The sequence below is a fragment of the Schistosoma mansoni genome (assembly GCF_000237925.1).
Source record: "Schistosoma mansoni, WGS project CABG00000000 data, supercontig 0138, strain Puerto Rico, whole genome shotgun sequence".
In the NCBI taxonomy this organism is placed as follows: Eukaryota; Metazoa; Platyhelminthes; class Trematoda; order Strigeidida; family Schistosomatidae; genus Schistosoma; species Schistosoma mansoni.
In genome coordinates, this window is record NW_017386041.1 from 108,533 (window position 1) to 135,629 (window position 27,097).

Sequence of the window (27,097 nt, forward strand, 5' to 3'; positions counted from 1 at the left end):
AAATCATAATTTGTACTGGAGGCATGACACATACACGAAAATACTGATTAGTAGTAATGGAAAAGTGCAACAAAATAACTAATTGAGGTTAACAATCATACATATGATAAGAGTACAAGTTCCACTGATTAGTATTAGTTCATACCCCCGAATGCCCTGGTACGGACGAGAGTGGGGAGAGTCCGCTCTCCCTCTACAAATGCTCTCACATGGCCACGCCTATATAGCCTCTGTCAGGGAAGTCCTACTCACTGCCTTCTCGTAGCATTACTGTTGTTTACCAAATTGAGAGGACGAAAAGCGAATGTCTGGCGCTTTAACTGGGTTGGTGGACACAGAAAGTCCACCTAGGGGAGTTGGAAAACCCTCATTCCAAACCAATGGTGCACATGGGTCCCAGTATCCTGAAGGAACAAATGGCGTATTTATCAATCGTTGGTCACCGGCTATCATTGGACTGCATCTCCTCACGATGCTCCACTGCCTTGTGGATCAGACCTTTAGATCAAAGGCTCCGAGTGTGGCCCCCTAAGAAAACTACCTGCTTCAGTCTGGGCACCTGGGCAGTATCACAGCTCTCACACAAATCGAATGAGATTTGTGAGGCGCATATTTATCTGGTGCCCCCTTGTACCAATATTTATGTGTTTAAATAAACAAATAAATAAATTCCATATCACTTTATTTATGGACATGACTAACACGTAGGAGTAAATTCAATATGGTAATCAAACTATTTTGTGCATTAAAATCTTTCACAGTAAGATTAATGCAGGATGATGATGATCATGATAATGATGGTCAACTATAAAATCTCAAACATCATTTTCATTACATTTTTGACTGATCAACTGAACTTTCCAAACAAGATGATATTATCTTCGTGCCTATCCTTTTTAGTAATCGAATGGTTAACGTTCACTTCATCTTAAGTACTAATGCATTACTATTCACTGAGCTATCGAGTTTATATTTTATTTAAACACATAAATATTGGTACAAGGGGGCACCAGATAAATATGCGCCACACAAATCTCATTTGATTTGCGTGAGGGCTATGATACTGCTTCGGTGCCCAAACCGAAGCAGGTGGTCTTCTTAGGGGACTACACCCGGAGCCTTTGACCTAAAGGTCTGACCCACAAGGCAGTGGAGCATCGTAAGGAGACAGTCCCATGATAGCCGGTGACCAACTTTAGGTTCATACGCCATTCGTTCTATCAGGATACTGGAGCCCATGTGCACCATTGATTTGGAATGAGGGTTTTCCACCTCGCCTAGATGAACTTTCTGTGTCCACCAACCCGGTTAAAGCACCGGAAATTCGCTTTTCGTCCTCTCAATTTGGTAAACAACAGTAACGCTGCGAGAAGGCAGTGAGCAGGAGTTCCCTGACAGAGGCTGTATACTCGAGGCCATGTGAGAGCATTTGTAGAGGGAGAGCGGACTCTCCCCACTCTCAGCCGTACCAGAGCATTTGGGGCTGTCAGGACTAAAATTAATCACTATCCATTGTAATATGTTATGTAAAGTAATTAAATTCTTGTTTACATCAATCTTCTTTTGCTATTTTTTTTACATATTTTTAGCCAAGAACTTTAGGAGAAACTCTAGGTATCAATTTGGAAATTTCGTCGTCACCGTTTCATCAAAATCAAGCACTATCGTCTACTTTTCCATTCAATGAATTTAAAGTAATCTCCTCTTTGAATAATTATATATATATATCTTGACAGGCAACACATTTACAGATAGATTTTTTTTCATAATTAGGGTTTACCTAGTAAAATAGAGAAAATCAGTCGCTTAACTACAGTGCCTCGTTCGTTTTAAAATGGTCGATAACATCACAGTTTTGCTTTTTCGCATTAGTTTTGTTATGCTATCAACCTATGTATGAACCAATCGTTGGTCACCGGCTACCATGGGACTGCATCTCCTGACGTTCCTTCACTACCTTGTGGATTAGACCTTTAGGTCAAAGGCTCTGGATATGGCCCCCAAGAAAATCACCTACTTCGGTCTGGACACCCGGGCAGTATCACAGCCCTCACACAAGTCGAATGATTTATGTGGCGCATATATATTTGGTGTCAAATTTTGTTGCGGATGCTACCAAGACATCATTTTTGAACTGTGATCTACTATTCAAACAAATTTATAATGAATATTTGAAAAGTCTACAAAATATTTCTTCATTGATTATTATGTCACAACATCCAAATTAGTAAGAGGGAAGTTAAAATCGTTTGGGAAGTTATATTGCTAAAATCTAAATAACGATATTGTCAGTTGCTGCAAATTTATTGGTTTCTGGATTGACAGAAACATGTGCAGTGACCCTGTCCGGATGAATAATACAATTATAATACCTTGTTTAGACGTCCCTCTCATCGTGTTGTTTTGAAGTGGCATGTGATTTGTTCGGTGTCGCCTGATGGTGATTGTTGATTCGAATCCGGTTCAGGACAGGGCGTTCTGCTTATGAAATTAATTTCATGCTTTCACCAACACGATATCACAATAGGTTACAGTTAATTTTCCAGTGGTTCTGTCAGATGATGACCATACTTATATATCATGTTTAGGTTTTGTAGACACAGCATAAATCAATGGCTGGAGGCTCCAAAGTTGTGTGTACGATTTGACTCAGCAATCGAGTGCTGAAGGCTTCAACAATAAGCTTCCATTCTAGTGATGATCTTAAGTGACTCAGGAAATGACTTAAAACAGTTTTTCACCGTTTTTAGCTAGTTAGAAAAAGGCTGGTATAAATAAAGAGTTCACGAAATGAAACTAGGGAAAATACGAAGTACATATTCTTCACTAATGAAACTCCAAACATTTCACTATGTATGTAAATAGTGTTTTGAACTTTCGCACATTGTTTCCGTTTCATTAGTTTGAATCTTTGTTGTATTCTTTTGTCTAACTCGGTCACGAATCCGTAAAATTTTGATGAATGCAAGTCATTAGTATTGATAACATACATGGAAGTTGAAATAAAACCAGAGGAATGTTGATAATCGGAACATAATATTGTATGGGAAAGATTAGGTTGGATCTTGAACAAAATGATCTCGGTCGTTTTTCTAGATATGTTATTAGCAGTCTTCATAAACCCTATAGAACAGCTGCTTGAGGACAATCTCACACAACCTTTTTTGAGCAAGGTAATGTTTGACGTTATTAGGATCGACCCTTTCTAATCCTTCATTCTGTGAAAGGGAAGTATTGCCTCAGGTAGTTCTCACCAATAGGATACTTCTTCTACTTCTATACCTCCACCGTTGACAGTATGACTTCACACTTCAATCTTTGATTTAAAGCTTTTGTCCTACCACTTCCCAACTAACTTACCTAAGATGATATGACCCTGAAAAACAAAGGTTTCAACAAACGTCAGGTCATCAAGATAGGCGATCCTAAACACTGCGTTAAGCCGACAATGACTCCTCAAAATTAGCAATCTTAGTGACTAATTATGATAAAACCTAGAATCGTTTTTTAACTACTCAAATGTTTCCCATTTTAATCATTGTCTATAGGAGTTCCAAGCAAACTTTATGTGTATTTTTACATCGGAGCTTACTGATGCTTGGTGTTTAGATTACTAATGATTGGGTATTTTCCGTTTTTCAGTTATCTCATTATTGGTTTGGCGGTTGAAATAGCATAGCAGTAATACTGCTGTACATGAACAGTTCTTAAATAAGATAAATAAAACTTATGTATTCCACTTACAATCGCCTTCATTATTTGCCCAGTTACTTACTTATTTACGCCTGTTACTCCCAATCGAGCATAGGCTGCTGACCAGCATTCTCCAACCCACTCTGTCCTGGGCCTTCCTTTCTAGCTCTCTCCAATTTCTGTTCATTATTTGCCCATCTGGCAAAAATGAATTACCGTATTCTTTCATTCGCATCCACATAATCTGTATATTTTCTTACTTTTTAGTCTCATATATTTCATCTTTTTTATCTAATAGATTTGTTGGTTGGTTTTGTCTTATTCACTGATTCTGTCCAACTACACTCTAGCAAATTCACTCATGGTTCAAGTTTGAACAATGAACTCGAACAAACAGTCATGCCATCATATATACTTGAAATCATGAGTCAATTGAAGCTAGACCACCGTAGAAAACCTGGAAGCACTGGACGGCCGTTTCGTCCTATTGTGGGACTCCTCAGCAGTGCGCACCCACGATCCCGCCTCGCGAGATTCGAACCCAGGACCTACCAGTCTCGCTCCAGAGCACTTAACCGATATACCACTCAGCCGGCATGCCATTAGTTTATTCCATGGAAACATCAATGAGAAATCGTTAGAATAAAATATTTTTCATTTTTCTAATGTTAAATTATGAATCTTACACACTTTCAAATGATTTAATAAAGACAATGCGTAGGGATATGATAATGTTCATAATGAATGTGTTTTTTAATGTGGTCGTTATATACTACTTATTTTTCTGTTTTAGTTTCCTGTTGATACTGAAGGACAAGATTTGAACTCAAATATGTAAGTGTGTTTTTCTTATGGAACTTGACTTCAATTTTAGTTTGGAAAACATTTGTCGTCTGTTGCAGTTCTTAAAATCCATTAAACGAGGACACTGACGTCGTATAAAAGTTTATTTCTTTGGTTATTTAAACACAAATATTGGTACAAAAGGGGCATCAGACACATATGCGCCACACAAATCTCATTTGATTTGTGTAAGGGCTGTGATACTGCCTGGGTGCCCAAACCGAAGCAGGTGGTTTTCTTAAGGGGCTCATGGTAGCCGGTGACCAACGATAGGTACATACGCCATTCGTTCCCTCAGGGTGCTGGAGCGCATTTACACCACTGGTTTAGAATGAGGGTTTCCTAACTCCCCTAGGTGGACTTTCCGTGTCCACCAACCCGATTAAAGCGCCGGGCATTCACTTTTCGTCCTCTCAATTTCGTAAACAACAGTAATGCTACGAGAAGGCAGTGAGTAGGACTTCCCTGACAGAGGCTATATAGGCGTGGCCATGTGAGAGCATTTGTAGAGGGAGAGGTGCCTCTCCCCACTCTCGACCGTACCAGGGCATTTAGGGTTATTGTTCCTATTTCTTCAAAGTACTTATCCATTGAAGATTCACTATACATTCATTGTTGAACATATTGAAAACAATCCTTCAGATTATGCCTTGTAAAATGGCACTCTATTTATACGGCTTTTTTTAGCATTTGTTCATGCGTAAATTCTGATGTGTATGTTGGCAGTAAATGAGTTTGGAATGTGATAAAATCTGTGGAAATTTTTCAATTTTTGTCCTTGTTCACACCAACTTCTTGACTACAGACAATAAGATCTTTCAGTCTCTTGTTAGTATAACACTTATGTAGTGCTTTGAAGATGCGAAATAACAGATTTATATTCAAAAATGGATAGTGGTTGACAGTGGAATCCAGGACGTGCGTTTCGTCCTATTTTTGGACTCGTCAGCTGGATGTACCTGCATCTCAGAGTTGATGTACACTCTGAGACTAGAATCCAGTACCTTTCGCTTTAAACGCCATCGCGTTAGAGACTGACCAGTTGCAGTCCTAAAAACATCAATGGGAAGATCCAAACAAACAATACTAAGTAAAATAGAGTAATATCTTGTAAGCTTTGGATGAACTATAAAGTTGTACAGAGTGGAACCCATCGAATTATCCACGGGTAGTGAAATTATTCCTCTTCTTGTTTTACGTTTTTCAACTACTTTTCTACATTTCCATATTATATCCAGTGATTCTTTTCGCGAGTTTGTTCAATCATTCAGCTTAAAATCAATTTTTACCCAATAGAAATACTTTTCTAAATAACGTCATCATTTTCTAATGGAATAGTAATACTTCTGAAAGAGAAGACGTAATAGTAACTCATTAACCTAGTAGAGCTGTGTTTCAGACATGTGAATGTATGATTGTTTGGCTCAATCGAAACTATTATTCGTTGTCATATAGTCATAACTAACTGACACATCTTGAATAGAACGAATACTGAATGGCTTTATTATTATTCCGTGTTTTTTATTCTTCTCATTCATTTATTCCTTATAATTGTGATCGTATTCTTTCTCACCGAAAGTGATGATGATACCGTTTCGACTCTTTCGATACTTATCTTATCAGTTTTGTTTCTATGTAATGATGGGGGGGGGGTTGGTGTGTTGAATTGAGCTAGCTCATATTTGTGCCATGTCCTATATTAATAACGATTAATTGTCATAAATATTCAAGATATATTTATGTATAATAATAATAATTATTATTCAAACATTAGCTTCAGTTCTGAAGGCAGGGAGTTTCCGGACGACTGTGTAGATCGTGAATTTGTTATATTTCGTCGACCATCCAATGTATCCTCCAAAGAATGTAAGTAAAGTTTGATGCACTTTCACATTTATATATATATACTACTGGAGATAGGAAGTCGAAACAGTTGTTATATATACTTTGTGCTAACATCCCTGAATGTTATGTTGAGAAATTCACCTTCCATTCTACAAGTTTGTGAGCTTTCTGTTCTTGTCTCTTGGACTTTCTAAACCTTCTGCAATCAAGCATTCCACCATCAATTGATGATACATACTACTCATATCTGTCGACATCAATAGCACATACCACATTATATGTACTATAATATGCACCACTTATGCAAACAGAAATAAGTATTAGTAGCATGAATCAGAAGTAGAATGCTTACCAGCAGAAGAGTCAAATAAGGAGAAGAGAAAGGAAAACGATGAGCGATCAGAAGAATGATGAAGTATGTAAAGGATAACTGAAGGAAGTTACACAAATGATGATGGTTTATCATATCTGAGCTTTCGTTCACTGCACTACTACTTCAAATCGGTAGTTGAGCTTACTATTCATAATAACGGCCGTTTATTGCTCTTTATTTTTATTCAGCTGAATTCTCTTTGTTTTTATTCAATGACATAATGGGTTACTTTAATTATTACATTTCTAAATCGTTTGCTTGTTATATATGTCTCATCTACTCTGTAATGGGGTTAGGAAGGAATGAATTCTGTTGAGAGACTAAGCAGTAGTGTCTAGTGGTGGTCTGAAACCATCGAATTCTTATTTTCAAAAGAAAAACTATTGAGAAATTAATGGATTAGTTGATCAAACGTTTAGTGTATCATGTGCCAATAAACTTTTATTCTCTCTTTTTTATTTATTTATTGACACCTTTGTTAATGAAATAGCGTTTGCTGAAGATTTACCCGATGAATTCTTTGAACATACTGAAGAAGATATACGTAGATTAATGCGTTCATATCGTGATGAATGGTAAGTTGTATAAACCCTTTAATGGAACCATATTAAACAATCGCATTATTCTTGTCGCATAATCAAAATTTTTGAAAAAAATCTTAGTTATCAGTTTTGGTTTTGATGTATATCATGGAAAGCAGGTCAACCTTCCATGTATATTTATTTATTTAAACACATAAATATTGGTACAAGGGGGCACCAGATACATATGCGCCACACAAACCTCATTTGATTTGTGTGAGGGCTGTGATACTGCCTGGGTGCCCGAACCGAAGCAGGTGGTTTTCTCAGGGGACCATACCCGGAGCCTTTGACCTAAGGGCCTAACCAACAAGGCAGTGGATCGTCGTAGGGAGATGCAGTCTCATGGTAGCCGATGACCAACAATTGATTCATACGCCATTTGTTCCTTCAGGATACTGGAGCCAGCACATGTTCACTATTGGTTTGGAATGAGGGTTTTCCAACTTCCCTAGGCGGACTTTCCGTATTCACCAACCCGGTTAAAGCACCGGACATTCATTTTTCATCCTCTCAATTTGGTAAACAACAGTAACGCCACGAGAAGGCAATGAGTAGGACTTTCCTGTCAGAGGCTATATAGGCGTGGCCATGTGAGAGCATTTGGAGAGGGTGAGCGGACTCTCCCCATTCTCGTCCGTATCAAGGCATTTGGGGGCTCCATGTATATTAGGTGAAAGGTGAATCAATAGTAGAATTTGTTTGAACTGTTTGAATCTTGTGCTTAGAAATCGACATTAACATAGATCACTATCCTAATGAATTTGTATATTTTGGTAAATTGGGTTCACTGATATTTGTTCTTCTATATTTACTAGGGTCATCATATTGAAGTTGTTTGTCTCCCATAGCATGGCTATTCTGTTTCACTCATTTTTTTTACTTCTCATTGCAAACATAGCTTAAAATTGAAATTCCATTCATCAGTCCACTTTCATTTTTTTTCGTTTTGCAGGGCTGAAAGTCAACCTCTTCAAACATCAGCTATGCGTTCAGAAGCTCGTCATAAATCCTATTCTAAATATTGTAGAGCTATTATTCAATTTCACTGGGTTGATAATCTTGTCATTCAAGCATGTTTCCTTCCTAATGAAAAAGGTTTGTTTTTAAAGTCATTTTTTTCAAAACTATTTGTAATTATTTGCTGGTTTCATTTTACTTAATGCAATAAGCCGTCAGTCCAAACTGTCACATTATGATGATATAACAAAGACTAGGGACAACGTCATATTAACCTAAATGGAATGCTTCTTAAACTGTATTTGCGAAATTTCCCCTTTTTCAAGTTTCATGTTTGCCTTCGATTCTTTTGACTGAAATTAATTCATGATTACAATGAGTAGGGACTTCGTTTGATAATGTCAGTCAGTCATTATCAAAGTAGAGCCTAGTACCGACGTGTATTGCTCTAAGTTGCGTTGTCATATAACGGCGACGAAATAAAATTGGTAAGATGTATGATATAGTAAAAGAGTAATATAGTAACAATAACAATGGAAAGGACTAAGCATTAAGAATGGGGTTTGAAATGATAGAGTGGAAAGATCTGTGTGAAGAAATAGTCAAATTTAAGATTGAGATTAAGAGAAAGAATGAACACATCTGGGCCATTATGAACAATTCTAAGCCATTTTACTTAAAGTCTCCAACCATTGTTCGCATTTATTAGGTGAACCCCATCTAGCTAGGCTGCATCTACCAACATGGCTCAAACCAACAGTCAGTGATTTCATGGGTTGGAGCTATTATCTTGGTTTGTTCGCCCCTGACTTCCTTCTAACCTCCTCATGTGCCAGAAAATACCACATATCGAGGTATGTAGGGATCACAAAATCACCTAAAACCGGCGAACGGAACTAAAGTCAATAAAACAGTACAAGCTAGTTATTCCACTGCACCCCAGCCCTGCTAACTAGAGGGAGATCAGATTCAGCCGAGAGAAGTTTATATTCCACAAACAGCCCGGAAGCACGAACGAAGAAACACACAACTCACGCGTATATATACCGTACAAAAATATCCTTAGAAATTGTCACAAAGTAGCATACCAAAAGAGGGAACGAACCAATGACATTTAAGGTACTTCCGAGTGGGAAATACAAAGGAGGCGCTTTTGGCGTGAAAACAAGGAATTCAAATTTCCAAAATAAAATTACAAAAATAGGACGTTTACCAAGTAGTTTCTGGGGACCTAGCATCCCCAACATAGGCGGTAACTGGGTGTACCTACCATGTATCCTGCTCAACTCAGTCGATGAAGATTCATAATCTTATCAACCAGTCTGTCGCTTTTGCAAAGTATTTTTACACCTAACCTCAACGCTACACAAAATGACGATATCTGATTGTAACTCATTGAAAACTGCTCTCGAATATTTGATGAAGAGTAAGAATGGAGGTTTATGCTGAATAACAAACTCACTATACCTGTTTACTCAAATCTTTGTTTTTTGTTCTCTTCAAGTTAGTAAACGAACTAAATATACGAAATTTCTCAGGAAAACATGCCTCTCTGCGTTTAAATCCGCTGATTTGTTGAATTTGACGTATCAACTGTTACTTGACATTTCTTGACAAAACGTTTTGTCCAGTCTCAAGTATTGTATCGTGAGTTCAAGGGATTATGATTAACGATTAGAGAAATTGAATGACGATGGATATACTATATAAAAGGCTTAGAACTTTAGATATCTGATTTGATCAACTGATATCAGTCAGTAAATTATCATCAGCATAGAGCTTAGCGTCACAGATGTGTGCTGACCCAAGTCGCAGCATCCCATTAGCCTTATTTTAATTTACTCCGATACTACACAATGTCTTACAAGTAGAAACCATCTATATTCAACAAACATCAACTAATTTATTTAATAAAGGTTCACAGGGTCTTCAGCTTTCTAACCATCTCTCTACCCACTCCAAACTTTAACAATACTCACTTAAATATGGATTATCATGTGGTTGATAAGTAACAAACAAAAGTGTAAGGATGGCTCGTTGGTAAACTCTAGGAAGCCTCAAGAAGGCCAGAAAGAGCCGAAGACATTCCATCCAATCACTGCTAGGGGAATATTCTAGAATATCGACGTGTAGCTTCCCCGTTGGATGGATACGAATGACCCCCCATGTGCTTATTGGTTGCCTGAAATGATTTACTCTGAGCCAAAAACTATAAATACATAAGATTTCTGTACTATATTTTGACACTGTTTTGGGAAATAAAAGTTCCTACTTACTAGTCTTCTCTTTTCTCTCTTGTGACGTTGCGGGTTCGATTGTTCAAGTAGTCTAGTAGTACGTGGCATAGTAAGAACCAAAGCTCTAGATATGACAAAAAGGTATATTCATTTAAGAATAGTCTTTATTTTACTATCTCCCTAAATAATTTATGACGTCATCTATTTGAAATTCCGTTTTCTTACCAGAAAGGTTTGGAGAACAATTAAATTCATAGTATAGCAGTAACTGGTTTATTCGTATCAATTTAAGGCTTTTCATTAGTGCATGCAACGTTACAAAGAATCAAATCTAAGAACCTTAGTTCTCACTGGAAACAGGATACCATTCAATACACTGTAGACAACGAACAGTAATCATAAAGTGTTATCTATGAATATCTCTTTTCAGTCTCAACTTGTTTAATCACAGTGAACATGACTTCAAAGTAGAACTTAATCCCCCCAAACTCTATAATGTCGGTCGGTTATTTTTTATCTGTATCCAAGTAAGATATTGATACACCAAGTAGACATTTAGTTCTTCATTATATAAAAAGTGTAAGAATGATAAAATGGTTCTGACTATTATCGATCTATAGTTTCATACCTTGTATCTTTACTGTTTAATTGTTGTTTAAACAGTTTGATTTCATCACTAACCATTCTATTGTAGATTAGTTAGTCTATTGTAATAATCATTTTATTCTATACTTATTTTTTATAGTGTCGGCATTATATAAATTTATTCATGATCTACAAAATTCTACTTATGACTTTAAACTATGTAAGTTGTTGGTTACATAATCCTTTTATGTTTCGGTTATTACTAATGACTTTTGTACTTTTAAATCATTTAAACATAACTATAGTATAGATTGTTTTGAAGGTGAGTTGTTGTATTGTTGTAGTGAACAAGAACATTAGTTGGGACAATTGAATGTATTTAAGCACAAATTACAGACTAACTAAATTCTGATATTAATTATCAGAAGGGGTTTTGTGGAGATTTCAGTATTTTCATAGTTGAAAGCGTGAGTCAATTGAAGCTAGACCACCATCGAAAACCTGGAAGCACTGGACGGCCGTTTCGCCCTATTGTGCGACACCTCAGCAGTGCGCATCCACGATCCCGCACTCGCGAGATTCGAACCCAGGACCTACCAGTCTCGAGCCAGAGCCCTTAACCGATAGACCACTGAGCCGGCATCCAACGGTGTTAATGTCTAACTTCAACCGATCCACGAAGTTGAGCAACCGTTCACCAATTGTCTTCAGAGAGTTCCTATCTCACAACTGGTAGGTCCTGGGTGCTAATCTCGCGAGGCTAGATAGTGGATGCGCACTGCTGAGGAGTCCCACAATAGAACAAAACGGCCGTCCAGTGCTTCCAGGTTTTTCCCTGGTCATGATCTCAACTCTATAAAATTACTAAAATCTCCACAAAAACCCCTTCTGATATAACTAGTTTACAGAATTAGTCACTGTTGATAAATAACGTGTAAAAAAATTAAGTACTAAGTATTCCAATAATTCTCATCATTTAATAAGTTCTAGGTACCTAATACCTGGTATCCATAGTCTATACACAATCAGTATGTTCTGTTTTGTTTTTCTATCTAATATCGATTGAATAGTGTTCCATTTCACATATATAATTGATCATTCATTGTTATCCATTGCCTTTTGACAGATACTACTCCGCCTAAATTGTTTCTGTCCGATAAAAATATCACATTAATTGAAGTGAGTGTGAAAATTTTCTTCTGTTTTACATTTTTTTATTTGTTCAAAGGGGTGGTTTTTTCAAAAAAAGATATTTTAAGGAATACTTATGGTACGGTAATGACTTTATAAAAAATAGAGACCGTATTCCAATTCATTATGATTTTATGTCCGTCTTTTTATCACGTGATTTATCCATCAATCGAAATACGACTTTTCTAATCTCAATACTGTGCCAAATCAATGACGTTCAACTGGTATGAGTAGTCTAGCGTCCTTATTGGTCTCTTGTCCGCCTAGCCCTTTCAATTGTGTCCAGAACACCGATTACAGCTTCTGCTATGTGAATCATTTATTTCAAGCATACTCTGTTTACATACCAGACAGACAAACGGCGAGGCTAAACTATACTGACGAGCCAATCAGAAGCTTTCGCGGGTTTTCAAGGTCACGGCGCTAAGTTCGGTATTTGATGTTTACGTACGATCGGTTTACAGCGGATTTTAGGGAAGACGTGATAATTCAGCGTCTACAAGAGAAGTGATCATAAGATTTTGGCGCTAAATTCAATTATCCATTTGAATAAATAGAGTTTTGGTATTATAGCTGATGTCAATTCGTGATGAAAACCCTAACTATAATTCCTAGCCTTAACCATGAACTGTAAATCATAATTTGAATTCTTCACACTGGTTTTTAACCTTCATTTGGTCTTAGTTATTATGTTGACACTCTCAGGGTCACTCTAGCGTCGCTCAAAGGTCGTCTATGAATTATAGTCTCACCCTTAACCCTAAACGCTAACCCTAAACCGTAAACCATACCAATATACCAACAACATTGAAGCTATATGTTCGAGGTTAAAAGAATTTTCGAGACCTTATCATGGTTTCAGAGGTCGACTACTATGGAGCCATATGGATGTGTTCCTGTACCGTATGCACTATGATTTTAGAACTTCTGAACCCATATCTGACCTTGAGAAGTTTTTGAGTCATGTAAAAAAACAGTATCCCCTTTAATTTTTGAGTTTTGTATAATATATTTATACTGTATACTGACTGTCTTCTGGTTGGCTAATATTTCTCAAGGTCATTTAAGATTCGTTCAAAGGTCGTCAGTATAGTTTAGTCTCGCCAGAATTTCTTATCAATGTTTAGATTCCATGACACAAACCTACGTGATCTGTATCTACGAAGAGTTCTGAGTAATTGAATTCAATCGTCTACACAGAGTATATTGAATTCCTTGTAGCATGATCTAAAGTAGTTCTCTCTCTCTCTTTCTCTGTTTATTAGTTGATAAACAAAAAAGGAGATTTACTAAGATCTAATTAGTTATTTCATCTTGAAATGTTAGATATACCACCAAGTTTGTGTTACACATAAAGAGTCTATTTGAATTGACTTAACTAATGAATTGTATTTTCTATAAAATAACTTAGTTTTGGCCCCCAAATGCCCCAGTACGGCCGAGAGTGGAGAGGGCCCGCCTTCTCTGTGGAAATGCTCTCACACGGCCCCGCGTATACCGCCTCTACCAGATAGTCCTACTCACTGCCTTCTCGTGGCGTTACTGTTATTTACGAAATTGAGTGGACGAAAAGTGAATGTCCGTCGCTTTAACCGGGTTGGTAGACACAGAAGGTCTACCTAGGGAAGTTGGAAAACCCTGATTCTAAACCAACGGTGTACATAGGCATCAGGATCCCAAAGGAACAAATGATGTATTAATCAACCGTTGGTCACCGGCTACGGTGTGACTCCATCTCCTTACGATGCTTCACTGTCTTGTGGGTCAGACATTTATGTCAAAGGCTCCGGGTGTAGCCTCCTAAGAAAACCACCTGCTTCGGATCTGGGCACCCGGGCAGTACTATAGCCCTCACACATTTAAATGAAATGACAATTTTTTGTGTGGTGCATATATATCTGATGCCTCCTCATACCAATATTTATGTGTTCAAATAAAATGATAATAAAACTTAGTTTTGTAATTTATTCTTATGTATTTTTTATTTATTTTCATGTATCTCATTTATTATTTCCTAGGCTGATTTAGTACCTTTATCCAAAGTGTTTTATCATCCTACTGATATACCAGCTGAAAATGGTAAGTAGTATAAATCATTTACTCTTTTAACTTAAGACCTGTCAACAAATTTTTATTTGGCCTATTTAATAAATAGTCCTAGGCAGTCATTAACAGTGTACGTATGTGTATATAAACGAACGAAGTGGTTTTTATTCAACGATTATTTTTCTTGGTTGACAGTTTTTTGTTTTCCACTAAAAAACCACATTTATCAATATTATTATTTTTATGTAAGTTATAGAACTCTATAATCTTCGTAAGCAAATATGGATAGTGGCTAGCACTGGAATCCAAGACGCGCGTTTCGTCTTATTTGGGACTCGTCAGCTGGATGTACCTGCATCTCAGAGTTGATGTTCACTTCACCCCATTGCACAAGCAAATGGCTATCAGGATTCAGTGATCGAGTGAATAACGCGATGGCGTTTGAAGCGAAAGGTACTGGGTTCGAGTCCCAGAGTGAACATCAATTCTGAGATGCAGGCATATCCAGCTGACGAGTCCCAAATAGGACGAAACGCGCCTTGTCCTGGATTCCACTGCTAGCCACTATCCATCTTTGCTTACAATGTCTAATATCGTTTGCTTTTTTTTAACTTACTACCTGTCAACAAATTTTATTTGGCCTATTTAATAAATAGTCCTAGGCAGTCATTAACAGTGTACATGTGTGTATATAAACGAATACAGGTTTAGTAGAGTTAAAATGTGGTTAATAGTAAAATCGAAGATATACGTTTCGCTCTATTTGGGACTTAGTGTGAACTTCAACATTTAGATACTGGTACACCTTACTGATTAATCCCAAAGAAGACGAAATATATGTTGTGGATTTTATTACTAATCACAATTTAACTTTACTAGAACTTGTCATTCGATGATTATATGGAGACAATCTGCTTAGGATACAGATATATTAACAAAAACTGATAAGAACAACAGAAAATTCCAAATCCTTGCTAATACCTACACACTCGAATAAGTTAGTGTCTATATGGACTAAGTAGCTCAGTGAATAACACTTTAGTGCTTGAAGCTGAAGGTACTGGATCCAGTTGTCGTCATAAACATTATTTTGAATGTAGGTACATTCAACTTATTAGTCCTAAATAGGACAAAACGAGTGTCATAGATTCCACCGCTAGTCACTATCCAAATGAATTAAAGAAATCTATTTATGGTTTGATAATATACATTAATACCAGATCTGACATTTGTTTGCCTATCTAGATGGTATAAAGAAGCACTTCGACTAAACTTTGACGACTTCTCGGTAGTCCACACAACTATACTGGGAGTCAAACCTTCGTATTTCGAAGCGAAAGCGTTAACTTGAGGTTATGAAGTCAAAACTCAGTGATTCGAATTTCTAATTTCAGTAAATTTATAATGTAGCTTGATTATCATCCAATGTCACTGTTGCTCTCTCAATATTGTTGAACTCCACCAGTGATGACCTTCTGGAAATCAAGAAGTTCATCTTAAAGTCTGACTTGATGGTCTTCAGTAGAAATTCAACAATGAACATACGACAAGTAGCCAGTAGTTGAGGATTTCCTCTGCTTCTTGGTCACTTTCTTAAACATGGATTTCTTCATGTTTCCAACATGTTAATTGTTTAGTAGGTCATAAGGAAATCAAATCGAATGTTTGTAAACTGCCATTTCTTTGGTTTCCAAGTTGCCTTAGGTAGCGGGTGTTCATTCTATTATGATCGTGTGATCGTTGTAAAATGGTAAGGTTGTGTGACCATCGTCGATAATTTCACTCTCCTCATTCTTAATCTTATAACACTATATATTGTGTTGTCATTCACTAACTACTAGTTTACATCAGTTACATTTTATTCAGTTTTGGTGATTGCATCATCGATAGGGTCGCCTTATTCCCATTCAATAAAGTCAAATGATTAAACAGTAATATTCTCTTTTGGTTTCATTTTCTAGTTCTAAGATCAGATGTATTAGAAAAAGCCAATGAAGAAAATAGTATTAAAGCTCAGTCAATTGTTTCTTATTGGTATGTTGTTTGTCTAATTTGATTTATTTAAACACATAACTATTGGTACAAAGGCGCGCCACACAAATCTCATTTGATTTGTGTGAGGGCTATGGTACTGTCCGGGTGCCCAAACTGAAGCAGGTGGTTTTCTTAGGGGACCACAACCGGAGCCTTTGACTTAAAGATCTACTCCACAAGACAGTGGAGCATCGTAAGGAGATGCAGTTTCATGGTAGCCGGTGACCAACGATGTAAATTGTTTAGTGATTGATTGATCCTGTTTGAAGTCTCATTAATTATGCCCCCAAATGCCCTGGTACGGCCGAGAGTGGGGAGAGTCCGCTCTCCCTCTCCAAATGCTCTCACATGGCCACGCCTATATAGCCTCTGACAGGGAAGTCCTACTCACTGCTTTCTCACAACAGGTGTGTTGTTTACGAAAGTGAGTGGACGAAAAGCGAATGTCCGGCACTTCAACCGAGTTAGTGGATACGGCGAGTCCACCTAGGGGAGTAGGAAAACCCTAATTCTAAACTAATGGTGCACATGGGCTTCAGTATCCTGAGGGAACAAATGGTGTATGAATCAATCGTTGGTCACCGGCTACCATGGGACTATATCTCCTCACGATGTTCCACTGCCTTGTGGATACTACTATAAGATTTCAAATGTTGAAAATCATTTTCTTTCTTTTAGAGGTAGTAACAAATGGTTTTGATTGAATATTTACATATGCTGCCTACCATATTTATTATAGTTTCAGAAATCTCCAAAAGCCCAAGATTGTGTATAATTATAAATAACCTCATCTTTCTATACATAAACTAATCTTGGAATTAAGCATTTATTCACAGTTAGCGCTTTCTGTTTCATGTTTTAGTTGACGATTAGAAGTATTTACGGATATTGAGACTACCTAGGAGGAAAGTTCAAGCGTGTCTGCAACAAGACTCATCAATCTGAATATAGGTTCAGAAACGTTTTCATGTCGTTTAATATATATTCATCTAGTCTCGATTTGGTATCCGAACAACCCTCTCTATATGTGTGTTGACTACTGACCTGCACATGCAAATCCCTTGCTAGCTTCATAATCTGTCTAACGCGCTTTATTGAGATCATTTTGTTAATAGCAGAAATGATCTTTTTTGATGGATCCAGGCTGCAATCCGTCGGAGCATAGTTGAGGATTTCAATAATACTCGCATCATGTGGATTGATTATACTATTCTAACAGTAAACTACATTCTTCCATTAAGCATATGAGTATGGAGAGCTTAAGAATTTCTGCTCAGTTGTTGAGTATAGATAGATTCAGTGTATAAACTATTAAATTACACTCTCAATATCTCTGGTTCATTTTTATGTAAATAGGATGACAAATTTACCATCCCACAACTTAACTCAAGACAGTTCGTCTCAAATGGATATTGACGCTCAGAAAAACTTAAGACGCATTGATAGACCTGCTTCTAATTCATGCAGTGTGCCAAAGTGGTTGAAATTAAGTAAGTTCTTCACGTTTGCAACTGATATTTACTGTTTTTAATTGTGTCATGAAAGTTTTATTCCGTCGAAAATCCCACTTGTTAAATTCCAAGTATACATCAAAGAACTGTTGGTAGTTAGGTAGGTAGGTAGGTCGGTGAGTTTATCTCCTGGTGTTTCTAGTGTTTTATGCTCAATGTTGTTGGTCAGATTGTTGGACTTTATATTATTATTATATACTCTCTTGTACGAGGTTCGGATTATTTATAACATGAACATCGCGTTATTTCAAGTTTATATCTGTTATCAAATCTTACAAAAGTTTTAAATGCAATCTCGAACTACCTGATACTCTGCCGGATTTCCCGTTTTAAATGCTGTCACTCATCCTTCCAGAGATGTTAAGCTATTGACAGTATTCAAATTGTTTCCCTTTATGACTGTAAGTAGGTAGAGAGAAAATTGAATTAATGTTATAGCTACCATGTCTTTGAACAGCTTTTGTTTTAAATCAAAGCGTTTTGTTTCTTTCTTTCTTTATTTATTTGAACATATAAATATTGGTACAAAGGGGCGCCGAATACATATGCGCCACACAAATCTCATTTGATTTGTGTGAAAGCTGTGATACTGCCCAGGTGCCCAAACTGAAGCAGGTGGTTTTCTTGAGGGCCACACCCGGAGCCTTCGACCTAAAGGTTTGACCCACAAGGCAGTAGAGCATCGTGAGGAGATGCAGTCCCATGATAGCCAGTGACCAAAGATTGATTCATACACCATTTGTTCCCTCAGGATACTGGAGCATATTTGCACCATTGGTTTGGAATGAGGGTTTTCCAACTTCCCTAGGTGAACTTTCCGTGTCCACCAACCCGGTTAAAGCAGCGGACATTCACTTTTCGTCCTCTCAATTTGGTAAACAACAGTAATGCCACGAGAAGGCAATGAGTAGGACTTCCGTGACAGAGGCTATATAGGTCTGGCCATGTGAGAGCATTTGGAGAGGGAGAGCGTACTCTCCCCACTCTCAGTCATACCAGGGCATTTGGGGGCGTTTTGTTTCTTTACCAAAAATGTGTAAATTTAGTCTTTTAAAAATTTCTCATTCTAATCATTTTCTGTCTTTTTTTATTAGAAAAATGAAATCAAAAAACCTCTTTATCCTACACAAAGTACAAATGCTTTGTCTGACGTTCACTTACTCTTTTTTGAATGGGTTAGTGAAAATAGTAATGACATTATGAGAAATTCCAGTGTTATACATTGTATTTTGCAAATTCTGTTCGTTTTTGTTTTTTGAAGATGTTTACCCTGTACTTATTTACTTCAGTATTGTTGAAAATAAATGACTCCTAATACAATTGACTTCTCATTAACGCCTGTTTTGGTGTGAATTAATTCACTGGCCTCATTAGGCTTAATTCTAGGCATAACAATAGTTTCAGTGAGATCGTGAACCGATCAATGTTACAGTATTATTGAAAACTTGAAAGCACTTGGGAACCGTTTCGTCCTAGTATGGAACTTCTCAGCAGTGCTCATCCACGGTTCCGCACACGAGTTCGGATACAATAGTATGAAAATTCATACAGATTCTACTCATCAGAAATTGGTTGTTGTTGTTATTGATTTATTAAAGTACAATATTGGGTCTGGAGAAATTGATTCCTCAACTATGAAACACAAGGGTACAGTGCTCTTTTATATAGTTTATTAGTAATAGATAATATTGGTCAGTGACAATATGGAATCACTCCATTTTATAAATAATAGGGTATCATTTTTCGGGACTTATCAAACCCGAAATTAAGTAGTAATGTACTGTTTATGCGTTAATGATTCGGGATAGATTATACGGAATCCTCATTGTCAACCTTAGCGGTGGAGACAGTCTAATCAACTAGATGCTTGCTGGTATTATTACATATCAGTTATGCAAATAGCTCTACAAGTTGAAATATAGAAGACACTAGATTCCGACTCATTCAATTCGGTTTCACTGTCTCCTCCCACTCCATTCGAAATTGAACACAGGAAAGAATGAGTAAGTGGAGTTTACAGTAAACAGGGAAATTTCTGGTCAATGGATATTATTGAAGAGATATAGAACAGTGAAAATGGTGGTTTTTTAACACAAGTCAGTTTTAGGAGAATAGCCATTAGGAAATTCGTTTTCTGTTAGTGTTGTATTCGAAGAGATTTCATAGGAGTTGTCCGTTTGTTCTGGATCATTCACAATGAGATCAACACAAAGAATATCTGAGGTCCATGTCACTCATATCTGCTTATCAAGACCATTTAGAAGTGGGCTACACGTCTCATTGATCTGCTTTGAAGTTTCTATTTCATGTTCACTCACATTGTGTTGTTTATTGGATGGATGATTTTTGATGGGAACCCTAATAACATCAGAGTTTGTCTGTGTTTATGATATTGTGTGAAGGAATATGGAACTGATCAGTCGACGAGTGATTTATATGACTTCGTCCATATTCTGAAATTCATATTGAACACATGTGTTGAAGTTCTACTTTGAACGTAGTGAGATAGAGTGTAATATTTATCTAATATATAATGTTGTTTCGATGGGACACCTGATTTTTCAGAATGTTTCAACTTTGTCAATGACCACTTGTGTCGCGGTGTAACTCAATGTCTTAGTACACAAATCCTTACTTATCTATAAAGTTTTATTTAAGTAATCCAATATTGTAGTAAACAAGAACACGGGTGGGGACAATCGAATGTATTTCAGTACAAATTACAGACTGTCTCATTCAAATCTGATAACCATACAGTTGACAGTTAATTTGCAAAATAACAATCAATTGTCTCAATATTGACTGTTACTTCTGTAAATATCAGTCCATCTTCTCTGATTTCATCATTGTGCTTCGTTCCTGTTCTTTCCTTTTCGATCTTCTGCCAAAATACATTCAATGTCTGACCTACACCATATACTACTTATAAGGATATAAGTAACCCACACCACAATATGATGAATCAATTAACAGTTTATAACCAGTATATTAGTCAAATTAATGTAAAATATTCAATTGTATACTGTATATATCAATAGAGTTGATAGTCCAAATGATATTCTAACTTAATTAGAATACTAGAAAGATCAGATAAGTATCTAACATTTCTATATGTCATTCAGATATTTAAATTCATGTTATTATATCCATGAAATATCAAAGCATAATATGCCATAAATAATTAATCTCAATAGGTACACGTTTAAGATATTTATAATGCAAATTTAGTGGCGGGTTTGTGAAGGTATAACAGTAAATTTCGAGAGGAATATTGGTACAAAAGGGGTACCAGATATATATACACCACACAAATCCCATTTGATTTGTGTAAAGGCTGTGATACTTCCCAGATGTCTAAACTGAAGCAGGTGGTTTTCTTAGGGGCCACACTCAGAGCCTTTAACCTAAAGGTCTGATCCACAAGACAGTGGAGCATTGTGAGGAGATACAGTCCCATGGTAGCCGGTGATCAACGATTGATTCATACACCATTTGTTCCCTCAGGATACTGGAGCCTATGTGCACCATTGGTTTGGAATGAGGGTTTTCCAACTTCCCTAGGTGAACTTTCCGTGTCCACCAACCCGGTTAAAGCAGCGGACATTCACTTTTCGTCCTCTCAATTTGGTAAACAACAGTAATGCCACGAGAATGCAGTGAGTAGGACTTCCTTGGCAGAGGCTATATAGGCGTGGCCATGTGAGAGCATTTGGAGGGGGAGAGCTGACTCTCCTCACTCTCGGTCGTACCGGGGCATTTGGGGGCAAGCCACAGGTTAGCCTGATCTAGCCTTGAAAAATAATGTAATAATATGTGTGAATTTGACGTTCTTATTAACAAATTCATAACTGAATTTTAAAATAAATGGGTGTTGAACACATGTTCTGTGTTCCCAGAGAATGTGTCTCAAAGTTCCCGTCATGTTCGCAGACATTCACCGAACCGGTTTAATAATTACATCTCAATCGACCTTTCAAGTGTAGTAGCGTTATTAGACTCAGTATTATTCATTTTTTTTAGGCTGACGATACTTATTTTTATCCCCTATTGACAATTAGTAAACTTATAGCCGGGTTTTTCTATAGAAAGTTTCTAATTTTTTTTAACCGAAACTCAACCACCAACCTGAACTACTAAACATTTCTATCATTTTAAAATCTTACGAGTCTAGCATAGTTCTACTTTGAGATAAGGTGGTCAACAGGAAACCCTGGACCTTTTTTTCCTGCTACTTGGCACTCGTCAGTAAGGTTTACCTGTAATCTTGAGGGCCACATTGCAACCTGATCGATTTCGCCCCATCTGCACTAAAAAAGACCTGACACGCATGAAATTGATCACCACCCAGTGATCAATCAATTGTGATTACATCTCAGTCCTACAGGAGATCGGTTGCGGCCCGAATAGCTCAGTGGGAACGTCTCTGACTGTGAAGCTGAGTGACGCGGGATCAAATCCATCAGGGAGCACCAGTTCCCTCAAGATTACAGGTACACCTTGATGACGAGTGCCAAGTAGCACGAAACCCAGGTCCAGGGTTTCCTGTTGACCATCTCCAACTACCATTTTATCTGAACATAGTGCACACAGTTTCGAGCCACCTAGACTAATGGTCACATTACAACTTGCTCGATAGCATTTGATCAGCACTAAGAAGGACTTGAAACGCATGACATTGATCACCACCCAGTGATCAATCAATTGTGATAGTTCAACTTATTCGAATGTAAGAATAAGTCTGTATGTTATTTTGAGTATCAGACCATAGAATGAAGTTTCTGTCAGAATGACCCGTGTTTGTTTTTTGCCTTACTTTCAATCCAACTTCTTATCATATTTACAAAATGTTATTGTAGTAAACATGAACATTAGTGGAAAGAATCGAATGTATTTGGTCACAAAATTACAGAATCTTATAGTGAATAGTTGATTTGCAAAATAGCAATTCATCGTCTCAAAATTGACTGTTTTTTTTGAAAATATCAGTCTATTATCTCAGATTTCAGTGTTTATGCATTTTCATACTAATCGCGTTTCGTTTCCGTTCTTTCCTTATCGATCTTCTGCTGAAATATATTATATACCTGTACATCGTTATATACTACTTATGTGGATATAAGTAACCCATACCACATGATTATTAATCCCCTTTTGTCATGCCAAGGACAAAATCTTGTCTGCTAAAGTTTTCTACTATTTTATTAGGCAAATTTTCTGGTACGGCTGAGACTGGAGAGGGCTCGCCCTCTCTCTCGAAATGCTCTCACATGACCACGCGTATATAGCCTTCGCCACGGAATTCCTACTCACTGCCTTTTTGCAGCATCACTATTGCTTACGAAGTTGAGCGCACGTAAAGCGATTGTCCGACGCTTTAACCGAGTTGATGGACACGGAATTTCTACCCAGGGGAGTTGGAAAATGATTAATATCTAATTTATCTTGTTTCATAGATTACTCATATTCATCCTTAAAATTGTATAACCAGAAAAAATTACTTTTTTTCCAATCAATTACTTCATTGTATACATTCTGTTTTGTATCTAAGAGAAAAAAAATATTCTGTCAAGTCAGTCGTTTTTCTCCTAATTTTTTTTTAGTTTTTTAATTTAGGGCTAAAACCAAAAAAAAAAATTTTTTTTTTCCAGACTTATTATTACGATAGAAAAAAAATCAATATTCAATAATCATAAATCAAATATGAACTAATATTCTTTATCACTATGAATGATTCATCAATATTGAATTAGACTAATTTTATTGATTTTGTTTGAATTTCAATCAATTATTCAAATTTTATAAGGGAAGATGGATAGTAACTAGTAGTGGAATCTAAGATGCGTGTTTCGTTCTATTTGAGACACGTCAGTTGAATGTATCTACATCTCAGAGTTGATGTTCACTTTGAGACTCAAACCCAGTATCGTTCGCTTTAGGCGCCATTGAGTTATCCACTTAGCTACTGAGTCCTGATAGCCATTTGCTTGTGCAATGGGATGAAGTTTAAATTCACTTGGTATTGCTTACTTGTATCTTCCCATTGAAATTTAGGACTGCAATTGGTCAGTCTGTAATTAGCATATGTGCATACTGTGCATATTGCCTCGATATAGCCTAAATTCACAAGCATTGTAAGCAAAGATAGATAGTAGTTCGAATCCCAGAGTGACACATCAACTCTGAGATGCAGGTACATCCAGCTGACAAGTCCCGAATAGGAAGAAACGCGTGTCCTGGATTCCACTGCTAGCCACTATCCATCTTTGCTTATAATGCTTGTGAATTAAGACAATACACGCAGGATGCACACATGACAACAAGAGACTGATCAATGGCATACCTAAATAATAATGGGAAGAAACAAGTAAACAACATCAAATGAATTTAAGAATTATCGGAATTTCTTAAAATTCTTTTTATTTAATATCAGAAGGGGTTTTTGTGGATATTATAGTAATTTCAGTAGTTGAGATCAGGAGTCGTGGATTGGTTGAAGTTAGACATTAACACCGTTGGATCCCAGCTCAGTGGTCTAGAGGTTAGGCGCTCGCGCGCGAGACTAATGGGTCCTGGGTTCGAATCTGGCGAGGTGGGATCGTGTGTGCGCACTGCTGAGGAGTCCCACAATAGGACGAAACGGCCGTCCCGTTCTTGCAGGTTTTTCTTGGTGGTCTAGTTTCATTTTATTGATTACTTAATTTGGTAACTATTGAGTAGTTTTATAATCTAAGTCGAAAGTTATTTATACCAAGAAGACTTTCAACTGTTCAATTATCTGAGCCATTTACCCATTCATCATCAATAGCTTTCAGTTTTATAAACTAGAATCAATTTTGTTGTATGCCATTTTCTTACACTAAATAAGGTTGATTACTTTAATATTGTGGTGTGTGCTACTGATGTCGATAGATATAAGTAATATATATCATTAATCAAAAGTGAAATGCCTATCGGCAGAAGGTTAAGAACATCAAAGAAAAGAGAACGAGAACAGAAAATGATTGATATGGAAACGAAAGAACAATGAAGTCTGAGACGATTGACTGTTATTTGCAAAAGAAACGGTCAAGTTTGAGACACTTTGCAAATGAAGTATTTATTGTATGATTCTCAGATTTTACTAAGATGTTCTGTAATTTTGTGTTCAAATACACTCGGTTGTCTTCACTCATGTCTTCGTTCATTACACTATTAGCTACCCAAAATAGCAGTAGAAAATTGATATAGTTATTAACTGATCTGCACATTTCTAGTAGACATAATACCTTTCAAGTGTGAATTTGAACGAATGCATACCTATGTATGAGTGCATCGTTGTATCACTGAAATCCTTGTTCGGATAGTGATGTTATTGAAAGTATCCGTTTATATTAAAAAAGTACAAACAATATACTGGTATGGCCGAGAGTGGAGAGAGTTCGCTCTCCCTCTTCAAATGCTCTCCCATAGCCATGCGTATACAACCTCTGCCAAGGAAGTCCTACTCACTGCATTCTCGTGGCATTACTGTTGTTTACCAAATTGAGTGGACGAAAAGCGAATGTCCGCTGCTTTAACCGGTTCGGTGGACACGGAAAGTCTATCTAGGGAAGTTGGAAAACCCTCATTCCAAACCAATGGTAAACATGGGCTCTAGGATCCTGAGGGAACAAATGGCGTATAAACCCATTGTTGGTCACCGGCTACCATGAGACTGCATCTCCACACGATGCTCCACTTCCTTGTAGGTTAGACCTTTAGGTCAAAGGCTACGGGTGTGGCCCCTTAAGAAAACCACGTGCTTCGGTCTGGACACTCGGGCAGTATCACAGCTTTCACACAAATCAAATGAGATTTGTGTGGCGCACATATATCTGGTTCCCCTTTGTACCAATATGTGTGTGTTTAAATAAATAGATAAATAAATAAAAAATCTATAAATATGTGAAAATCATTACTCTATCGAAGCTTCATGTAAATTGAATATTAGTTGTGTGGTTTATGATTAATGTCACCAATGGCAAAAGACAGTAATAGCACAGTATCGCTAAGTGTAAACCATTGGTTACTAACTAAGTGATTTGAGTTTTAAGCGTTCATTACAATGCCTGAAGGTCCAGGATTCGATCTATGTTGGGATCATGAACTCGCACTGATGAAGAAGCATACAATAGGTCGAATTGGATATCTAGTATTTCCTGATTTTCGATGGCTTTCTAAATAAAATCAGCCAGCGACGTCGAAATTTCATTTCAACAATCTCTTCAACCACCTTATGATAGGAATATAGAGATACTGGTTAGGCATCTACATCGTGAGAAAAAAGGTGAAGATGACTATTGTGTATCGGGGATGTTCTTTGGAAAGATATAACCCAAATATCAGAGACGTTGTAAAAACAGAATCACAAAATGGAGCTAATCAACAATGAGAACCACTAAATCTGTAATCCGTAGATTCTACGGTAGATCAAAGTTCCATAACTACTTTTTTGCTGGTTAGCATTTTTTTAGCGAGTTAGCTTTCTACGGGATGGGGTAGCTAACCTTATACCCAACCCTCCCCCTTTATCCGTGCTCGGAACCGGCAGTAACCCCAGAGAGGATCCAGACGAAGTTAAAGTTCCATAGTGAACATACATTTATAAGACTGATTACGTCATTACCTGGAGCTCGAACTTAAAATTTTTCCAAAGAATTCTATAGGATACTGAAGAATGTAGCTGAAACATGTGGTTATCCTGTCAATTCTTTAAAGCAGCTTTTAGCCAAGATCAAATATATGCAACGAATCATCTATGGAATAGTGACTTTCTTTAATGTCGAAGCCCTATTTACCTCGACAGGAACAAAATTCACCAAAGACACTATATCTAAACTGCTCACCAGTAACAAACAGCCGTCAAAATATATTTTTACTGATTTACAAACAGTTCAAATGAACTCCAACGAGATGATTTACATCATATATGATCGTAGAAGTTGTTATGCAAATGCTAAAAGCTATAGGTATACATGAAGTTTAGCCACACATATGAAATATTACATTACAATATTAATAATCAGACAGAGCAAAAAGTTTGTTGTATACAACTACTATTGAGAGGCAAAAGAAGATGAATTTACATAGTAAGCGGCATAACCCATAAGAAGGACTTGACATGCATGACATTGATCACCACCCAGTGATCAATCAATCGTGATTACATCTCAGTCCTAC

At 37.0% G+C, this 27,097-nt stretch overlaps 1 protein-coding gene across 2 annotated transcripts in view; it reads left to right on the forward strand.

Moving 5' to 3' along the window:
* Nucleotides 1-27,097, forward strand: part of Smp_164450.1 (hypothetical protein) — a gene marked incomplete at its 3' end in the record, with an annotated part of 81,634 nt that overhangs the window by 16,593 nt on the left and 37,944 nt on the right. For both annotated transcript variants that reach the window (XM_018788487.1, XM_018788498.1), the window contains 10 exon segments: nucleotides 1,590-1,694; nucleotides 4,487-4,527; nucleotides 6,311-6,402; nucleotides 7,245-7,329; nucleotides 8,291-8,433; nucleotides 11,278-11,337; nucleotides 12,244-12,296; nucleotides 14,327-14,387; nucleotides 16,316-16,388; nucleotides 17,745-17,878. In XM_018788487.1, the coding sequence (XP_018646522.1) occupies nucleotides 1,590-1,694; nucleotides 4,487-4,527; nucleotides 6,311-6,402; nucleotides 7,245-7,329; nucleotides 8,291-8,433; nucleotides 11,278-11,337; nucleotides 12,244-12,296; nucleotides 14,327-14,387; nucleotides 16,316-16,388; nucleotides 17,745-17,878 (847 nt within the window).